Raw genomic sequence first — 9,696 nt, forward strand, 5'->3', positions numbered from 1 at the left:
CTACCGGAAAGGGCCTAACGCGACCCCAAGGAGCGGAGAAGGAAACCAATGATCAAGGAAACGAGGCCCGGGAAGGCCTAGCAAAAGACTTCTTGCGACGGGGCCTTATGATCATTGCAGGACCTGCAAAACCACGACAAAGATAGTCCTCTCGGAACCAACCAGCTAGGCCATAGCTCTAACCATGTAGCCCACTAGGTGCAGCTCGCGCGCCACGTTCGTTCACGTGTCGTACCCTAGCAACGTATCCACACAGCGCCCTGTGGTGTCCCCTTGCCATTATAAAAGGAGGCCCAGGCTGCATGGAGAAGGAGGGGGGATTAGAGAAGAACAAGTTTTACGAGGGAAGGAACCAACTGCTCCTTCCCCGGGAAAAACCATGGATTAGTTGAGATCCACCATATACACCGTAGTTGCACGAGGCTTCGCACAATGCGGCCTGAGCCTGGGTACAAAACTTATGAATATGTGTGAATGTGGTCTTCGTCTCGTTCGTCGATCGAGCTTGTCGTGCTCTGCGGCCCCTGCCAAACTAAAAGGGGAGCTATATTCCCCAGTGTCGGAATCTACGACTTGATGTAAGTGTGTTTTTAGAAAAATTACCAGAGCGACAAGTTTCGCTTCACACAAGAAGTATTATGTAAACGCCCATTTTACTTTCAAGTGTCAGTGCATTTGAGCTCTCCGAATATGGTTAGAACTTGCCCTATCTTATCGTAGAGACATGGCTTAGCTACCAGCTTCCCTCCCTCCGTTCATTTGTCCAAGAAACTCTAGCTAGGGAGTTTCTTACAGAGTGGACCTCTCCATTCTTTTTTCAGAAAAATGAAGGCACAACCAGCGCCCTTAAACTACTAAGCTCCATAGAAATTCTGGATTATTGTCGTTTCACAAATTTCATATTTCGAAACAAGAACATATATTGGATTTATTGCCTGGGCAGCATGATGGAATGTTGAAACCCTTCACTTATTACATACTTCACTCTTATATGTGAAAGAAGAGGTCGCTGCCTAGGTACGAGATTCAGAGGAAACACCTTATAAAGACGGGAGGGGGTTGACCACATGACCAACGAACAACACCACACCGGTGTTGTCTTCGCGGATAAGGAAGAGGAAAGGATGATCAGCAACAAAATCTGTCGTCAAGGGCATTGACTGAGGCACCATCTCTATGGTAGTTGCCGCGGCAGCCTCAGTTCCTTCTTCGTTTACTTCGACAAATGATTTGTGGTGAATAGATGAGATGTGCAGGTTTTGTACCACTGGAGAATACACCATCTCTGAAAGATCTGCTCCTCGGCTGAATGGCAGTTGAAGACCCAAACATTGGAGAAATTTGGATGCTTCAAATCCAAATGATATCTTGAACTTAGGGAGCTTGAACTGCCCGACTTCAACCTTCACTGATGGGATATGGTTCTCTATTAACTCTGGTTCGGTGTTCAACCGATTAACCAGGCTCCAAAGACCGTCACGTGCTTCTGGAAGAAGAATGTACATGGAAAATTGCCTGCTGTCCCCACCTTGCTGGTACGGAAGCTTAAGTATCTTCAAGTTTCCAGTAGATGAAATGAATTGCTTATTTGTGGTGGACATGAATGGTGTTTGAACTGAGCTCCCATCAAGAAGGTGGAACACATCGTCCTTTGTCTTAGATGGGTCAAACTTCTCAGGCCAAGCTCCTTTGAAATAAAGGGCATTACCAAGAACCAGTTTAGTTGCATTGTCAACAGACCCTTCAGGGAGGATATCTTTGATGAGACCTGATGTGACTTTCTCTACCCATGAGTTAACTTGACGAGCAGCTTCAGCAGGCTGAACCAATGCAATGTACATCAGTGGTTAGAAAAGGCAACATTATGATACTTACTAGTTGTAGTTTCTAGAATGACAAAACAAACAAAATATAAGATTATGTAATGAAAAAGGATAGACACCAAGTTTAAATATGATTAAATAAATGAATAAATGGTAATAATGGCACTGAGAATCAAAAAAAACTTACTGAGTTATCATAAATCATTTATGTATAAATTTTCACATACATTTAATAGAAAAGGTTCACTTATATTTCATATCTTATATATATATTTACTAATTGGAGACTCCCATCAAGCCACCACGTTAATTCTGGAGGTTATAAAATTTTACCCATCCGATTAACCTTTAATTCATCTACAATCGTCCGATGCATATTGCTTCCCCCCGCGTCAAGCCTTTCCTTCCTAGACAAGAAGCGTCAAGCCTTTCCTTCCTAGACAAGAAAAAAAATCTCAAACCGTCCCTTTCGCTACAATCGGGCGAGAACGAGATCCATCTAGATCGATGCCGCTTCTACCCTCGTCCTTGCCGGCCCTCCGTAGCCTCTTCATCGTGCAATATGTTCGTCTTGGCGGCAGCAGATAGCTAGCAACGAATTCTCCTGATGCCCTCTCCTATATATTCGTCTCCGTTAGCGGCCGGCTGATGGACGCTAATTCATCCAGCTGGCCATCAAGGGATTTTACCAGCCATGCACCAAGGATTAACGATCTTGCAAGTCAAACGGATGGTTGCCACTAGATCGATTCTGCTCTCATGTTTGTCCGCCATCAGCATGCATTAGCATCATCACGTTCTGCTAGATGGGAGAGATTCTGTCTCCTACCGCTGATTTAACCAGCCAGACATCGAGGGATTTTACTATCCAGGCACCAAGGAACAACGATCTCGCAAGGCAAACAGATGAGTGCCACTAGATCAATTTTTCTCTCATGTTTGTGCGCCATCAGCATGCAACAGCATCAGCACGTTCTGTTAGATGGGGGAGCAGATCAGGGCAGGGCTGCACACGGTGGATCATCCTTGCCAGGTTGCCGAATCAAAGATGGTGCATGAGGTGAGCTGATGGTGGCTTCCCAACTTGCCTGCAGCCAACCATCGATGTGCATACATATACCTCTCAGGTAGGATTGGCTTTCCCTTAACAGCGGCACCATCACCACTTGAAACCATCCTTTGAATCCCATGTAGCATCATCACATGTGTCTGCAGTGTGTGCAGCTGAAAAAATGTTTATGGCCTAATATTGATATTCCGGCTGAGTGGTTCAAGATATTTCTACTAACGGATGCATTCTGAATTTCTTATATAGACATACATCAGGACAACCCTTATATGGTCAGTTAGCACTTGTAATTTACTGCTAATAATGTGTTAACATTGTATTCAGTTTCATTGCATAAATTTAAGGTCCTCTACGTAAAGCTGTACCTGATCCGTTGATCTGTGTTGTTGGTGCCTCTAACTGTGGATGTCCATGCCAGTACTGCTTACTTATTAATAGCTTTCTATATAATTCATATTCCTTGCATCTGAAAAGCTGTGTCTAAGTAAGGTTGCCTCTTTAGTTATGTCTTTTTAAATTGTGTTGTTATCTATACTACTTGGGAAACATGGTAAACCAACGTACAATTCAGAGGGAAATCAAATGTTGATCTCCCGTACATTTGAAAGTCTAATCAGCTTTACTATTTTCATATTTCCCTCTGTAGGTGAACAGACGAAGACGCCCAGCCTCCCAGCCCTAACCGCCGCCGCCGCCGCCGCCGGTAGCGCCTCCGGGGCAAAGACCCACGGGGCGTGGCGGCGGCGGGGGCCCTTCCTCGTCGACGCATGGTGGACGGCGGCCGGATCTCCCCTCCTCGAGCATGGCGGACGCGCAGATGAGATGGGTGGCGGCGGCCTGCGCTGCGCCGCCTTCTCCCGTCGGCTCTCCCATGGTGGATCGGCTGGCGCGGTTGGGATGGGCGGCGGCGGCCTGCGCTGCGCTCCCTCCTCCCGTCGGCTCTCCGCAGCACTCCGGCAGGGGCTGGTGGTGGGCGGCGGCCAGGCCCATGGCCTGCGCCAATTTCCCCCCGCCTCTCGCCGGTGAGTGGAGGCGATCTTGGGCTTCACCCGCGACACGAGGTCGCCCGGGGCAGCAGCCTTGGGTACGACGGTGGAGGTGGCCCTCTTCTTCGCCGGAGAGGGTCGGCCTGCGGTTGGTGGTGGTGGATCTATCGATCTATCACCGCGTTCCGGCGGCGAGATGGAGATGCTTGGAAGCCGGCGACGGAGTCGCCGGTGGAGGGTTGGAGTGGCCATCCCGGGATGGTCGCCGACGTGGGGGTCCGACCTGAATAAAGGATGTGGTCCTAGGGTCTCTCTTGCGTGAAGAGGAAGACCTACCGGAGGCCTGGACTCGTGATCTAGCCGGAGTGTTGAGTTCCGGAAGGCTCCGCCGGCGAATGTAACAGTGCTTTGTGCCTGGAGTTTGCTGGATCGGTGGTATTCGGTCGTGCGCACCCATGCTTTTATTCCGACCGATTGGTTCTGGAGGGAGCGGCGCGAAGCTCTTTTTCTGTGTTGACATCAAGTGACTATGGCTCCATGATGAAAGTCGGAAGAAGAGAAGTTCATGAAGGCCGGAGGGGATGACTAGCTAAGGGAGGTTCAAGTCTACGCGCTGTTGAGGGACTGGCTTGGTGTTCCGGGCTTCACAACAGCGGTATGATAGTGGGGGCGACAACACAAGGTGAAGTTCAGAGTCCTACCTTTCAGGGTGAAAACCCAAGGTCTGGCCTTAACTGGTTGTGCCTGGCAATGACCTTGTTGGAGGCATTATTTTGAGAGTGGGGACTATCTTCAGGGTGAAAACCTAAGATCGTTGATCGAGCGACGACGGTGTTAGAGCACTGTTCCCTTCTTGGAGGCGTCGTTTTTGGAGAGTCTGTATTTCAGGTGTTGTCTTGGCGGTGGATGTATTGTTGTTGTTAGGCCCGAGATACTGTAGCGGGACTTTTGTTTTTTAGTTTTCTTTTCCTTTTTTTGGCTGTGTGCATCCGTAGTGCCATTAGGGTGGTGCGTTGTTGCAGAGGCTGGGTGTAATTGGTATCTTTTTGATATTAATATATAATCCCTTTATCGAAAAAAATATTTCCCTCTGTATTGAGTTCTTGATCCCTAGAGGTACTGTTGGCTATAGCCATAGCATTGACATGTATTTTTTTTATGAATTCATGTATAATTGGTGCAAGTTCAGTCCCATAAGAGCTAGCTAATTAATTGGCGTTTATGTGTAATGGGCCCTACCACCTCTCTATTGGCTTTGAGTACTTGGAACAATATTTTATTTTCTATTTGAAGTTGTGATTCTACAGTAACACACCTTGAGTCTGATAGTGAAAACTGTTTTAGCAACAACCAGGTTTGTGTGTTTTCCAGGACGAGAGGCTCTGCTCTAGAAACTTGACCTCCTCAATTTGATCCATGGGAGATTAAAAAGGTTGAGATTCATGGGCAGAGCACCCACAAGTCTAATACTATTTCCAAGTTTTATATTTTATTCTCCATCATAAAAGTATGCTACTAAGGCGTCCTTGACTTTTGCTGATGAACCAGGCGTTAATGTTTTCTCTATATTTCTATTGCTTCTATTAACAGACCATACTTGCATGAAAACTCATACACATCATCTACCACGCATACATATATTTATTTATTCTGCTGCGAGGACAACTCTTTGTCCCCACGGTTATTTCAGAATATTTCAAAATTCTGTAAGTATATATGTAAAAATAGCTGACTCAATTTGATAGCATATGAAATATTCTTTCGCGTATTTGTTGTACTATTTTGTTTATATGTTTTACTACGTGGTTACCTCTGTGTCATCAAGCTTAGAACATATTTTAAAACTATGTCCGAACCCATAAATGGATCCCTCATTTTTAACCAATCACTTCAAGCATTTATCTGCATGTTTGCTGTATTATTTCTTTTATACAGTTATCAAGCTCCAGTTTTAGGATGCAATAACAAGTTATTACAAAGAATTATTGTTCCAGAGATATCGGTCTGTCAGTAATAACTGGGGGAAGAAGATACTACTCCTTAGACAATCCAATTTGTTTTTTTCTTTTGGTTATTGCATGTTGCTTTCAGAGCCAAAACAAGCTCATTTTAGTTTCATGGACACGACTAAATAAGTATATAAGATGCTACTATAGAAGATGAAAAATATTGAATCATATTATACATGAACCATAATGGCGAAGATTTGACAATCTCTGATTCAACTTACAACAATTTCTCATGTTAAAGTTACCTCGGTGCTTTAACACTATTAATAATTTATATCTATGTTTTCAGTATTTGATTGCCAAAACCTCATAGGAACGTAATATGGATTAATTAGCGGAAATGACTACATATCATAGAAATTTATTGCTTTGCATTCACGTTTGATTAATTCATATTACCTTTGTATACGGAGATGTTAGCATGCGTTCTGCAATAGTATAATATATTCAATCTACTTCGATAGACTGATGCAAATGTGTAACGAAAGATTTATTATCATAAATTATATTTCCATTATTCTAATATACGGGATTTGCAAAAGAGACTAAAATACAAATATGACTAGCCCGTGCATTTTGCGCGGGTTGATGACTAGTATAGCTTAAAATTAAGACAGTCCAGATAAACATACTAAATGGTCATCATTACATCTCGAGTATACTAATAGTACTAATATTTTCACAACCATGAACATTATGGTATATTGTGTTATATCTCTTAGGGACGAAATTCCCTTAAATGGCAATAAATGGAAACCACATAAGGAACAGAGACCACATAAGTACCATTGAAAATAGGTGGATTATTCAAATATAACATTTTTGAAAGGCCTTAGTCAACATTCCTAATGATCTAACATACCTACCACGCTGAGAGCCTAAGATTATAAACACCACTAGATCCCCTAGCTTTGGAATGACACATCAGAAATTAAACTTGCTAAAAGAAACTACTAGCATACTATACTCAAAATCAGGCAGATTAATAGATAAGCAGACATCATTCACATTTCTAGATCCAAAGTGTAAACTATCTCCACAAAGTTAAACGTAACAGAGCAAGTTTTACCATAAGTTGACAAGAGCAGAAGTACACCACACAAAGAAGCTATGTAAATTACTTAATAAGTCTGTTACAAGATGAACATATCTAGACAAGGAAATAAATGGCTTAAGCTTGAACTCTTTGATAGGCCAACGTTCTGTCGATTCTACTGTATCAATATTTACCATAACAGCGGCAATATTGTATCACCTTGATATGATGTTTAAGTCAATAAAATGTCCCTTATAGGAAAAAATAAAGCCAAAATACATAGCTGTATAATAGTGCAAAATTAAGCTCCCAAACTTGAAATCCATCAGATATAAATAATAGCAAACTTAGAAATACAAAATGGTTGAAATATTTTGGAATATGTTAAAGTATATATGTTTCTACAGGAAATTTAGATTCTATTTAAAAAGTATGAGTTAAATACTACAAACAATCTTACTAAAAGTAAGAGCTAAAGTACATGTTAATAAACCACCCATGCCACCCGTTCCTATAAATTAGTTTCATGCTTGTTTCTAGATTTATCTTTGACAAATAGTTAATCAAAGTATATGAGTATTATTTGATAAACGTTGATATCATTAGAAAGTGGTTTGCAATACAAATTCAATGATACTAAATTTTGTACGACATAATCGAGATACGGTTGTAAATTTTTTGTGTCAAAGACTCATCATGAAAAGCATGTGCGCATTATTCATGAGAAAGGATGAGAGTATTATATGGCTAATGATTAATCCTTTTTTCCATTGGTAATTTATAGGACAAGGAATATTTTCATTAATTAGCAGACTTATATTAGTATAATTTTTATACACTATATATACTAAGAGAAACATGCATTGCACTTCAAATGTTGCTAGTCCGAGTCAGCAAAATACAACCAATACGTGAAAAAATGGACATCCTTTCAAGAACTAGCTATACAATAATGTAGGGTCCGGGAAAGGATCACCTTAGTTTGAAAGTTGGTGGACTGCACGTTTGCCTTGTACCTGCCAACAGCGAGCTCCTGGAAGGAAGGTTTCAGAGCGAGTGACGTGTCGACAAAGACACCATTGGCGAAGGCAACACGTGGGCCGCCGACGCAGGACGCGTCGGCGAGCACAAGCTGCACCACCTGCTCAGCAAGGGCATGGAGGCCCTCCGCCTCCTCGCCTACCTCCCCTGTCCAGAGAGTGGCGACAAGCTGCTCACGGGTGGCGCCCCCCGCACCGGCGGCGAGGAGGCTGAGCCCAACGTGGAGGGAGAGTGGAGAGTAGGCGGCGTTAACGGCTGCATACTCTGGGTTGGAGGAGATGGCGGAGGCAAGGCGGAGGCCAAAGCGGGTCTGGTGCGCGATCGAGAGGCGGACGTCGGTGGCTAGGGTGGTTGCCATGGCCGGAGAGGTATTTTCCTTGGACTATGGCTACACTGGACACAAGAGTGATAGAGAACAGGAAGTGCGATTTTCATAGGTGTTTTGCTCGCTATTTAAAGGACGTAATGGTTAGAACTTGGAAGCTTTCTGCATTGTGCTGGCCAACATAAACCGTACGCAAAAGCAATCTAGAAGAGCTATCCATGCATCATAAAGGGAGATAAGATGATTTTTAAGCGTCCTCTAATTAGTCACCGTCGCGTCATTGTTTCTTGGATATATCATATCTTGGGAAGGTGTGTGGCTCCGACCAAACTTACCCGCACGTCTGAATTCTATAGAACATCGGATTTATATGGAGATTACTTCGCGGGCATTGCCTTTTATGCCTTGTATTTAGAAGCATGTGTGGTGTTTTCTTAAGATCATAAAACTGATTAGTACTAAATTCCAAGATTAAGATTGCGATGCCAATGTGTAAAGTTTTTCCTAGGAAGAAGAGTTGTGTGAGGTATACCAGACAAATGTGGATTTTTATTGAGTATCACAAGTCTTGGGTTTAGCTTGTCATCAAATTAAAGTGTTACTATGAACCAACACTCAAAGCGTCGCAGGGTTCCATTTCCCATTCGCTCCGGTGCAACACAGTTTTTCCAACGATATTTGGAGGTCCAGGGCTTATTCTCACTGTCCAAATAGTTAGGTTTTGATCTTGATTTTTATTGTATCTACATTGTTTTAATTTTACATGTGTGCATGTCTGTGTAGGATAGTTAATTAGTTGCATGCATAGATAAGTCATGTGAGTATTATTACTGGCTGGTCAAGTATTTAATTAGCCTATTCGTGTGGTTCATGGAGAGATTCTTGGTAGAAGAGGTCATGGTTAGTTAGTGGCTTAGTGCATGGTGTTAGTGGCCGCGTGATGTCCATGTCGCTAGCGTGAGAGTACCTTGCAATTACTATTGACTAGTTGAATGCCCGTGTAATTATGTTAATTATGGTAATTATGTTTGCTCCTGAAAATAAAAATATTTTAATATTGTGTCTTTTGCGCCTTATCACTCGGCGTTGTGATAAATATGATGCTTGTAAAAAAAAATTATCGATGTACATAAAAACATAATCCACATGTATATGAAAGAAAAGATTCAGATACTTACGTCTTCCCCTCATGTCACTTCCCAAAGATAAGCTCCAATAAGCATGGACACGAACTAAGCATGTAAAACTTAACATCAGTTGTAAACTGGAATATGCAGCGATAGTAATAATGCACAGATGTACCTACAATTTTTTCGTATACATTTTCTTATAATATGGTTCTTTGTGTGAATTTACAAATAATAGAACATTAATTTATAACTTATTATTAGATAAGGAAAATACCTA

General features: G+C 42.5%; 1 protein-coding gene across 1 annotated transcript; it reads right to left on the reverse strand.

Moving 5' to 3' along the window:
* Nucleotides 1–900: 900 nt before the first annotated feature.
* On the reverse strand, nt 901–8,370 carry LOC124699815 (serpin-Z2B-like). The gene is made up of 2 exons (XM_047232053.1): nt 7,900–8,370; nt 901–1,820 (listed from the first exon to the last, which is right to left on the reverse strand). Exons 1-2 carry the CDS (start codon nt 8,320–8,322, stop codon nt 1,041–1,043), a joined length of 1,203 nt encoding a protein of 400 aa, XP_047088009.1. The 5' UTR covers nt 8,323–8,370; the 3' UTR covers nt 901–1,040.
* Between the last annotated feature and the right edge of the window lie 1,326 nt (nt 8,371–9,696).

Source organism: Lolium rigidum, chromosome 3, assembly GCF_022539505.1.
Source record: "Lolium rigidum isolate FL_2022 chromosome 3, APGP_CSIRO_Lrig_0.1, whole genome shotgun sequence".
Classification (NCBI taxonomy): Eukaryota; Viridiplantae; Streptophyta; class Magnoliopsida; order Poales; family Poaceae; genus Lolium; species Lolium rigidum.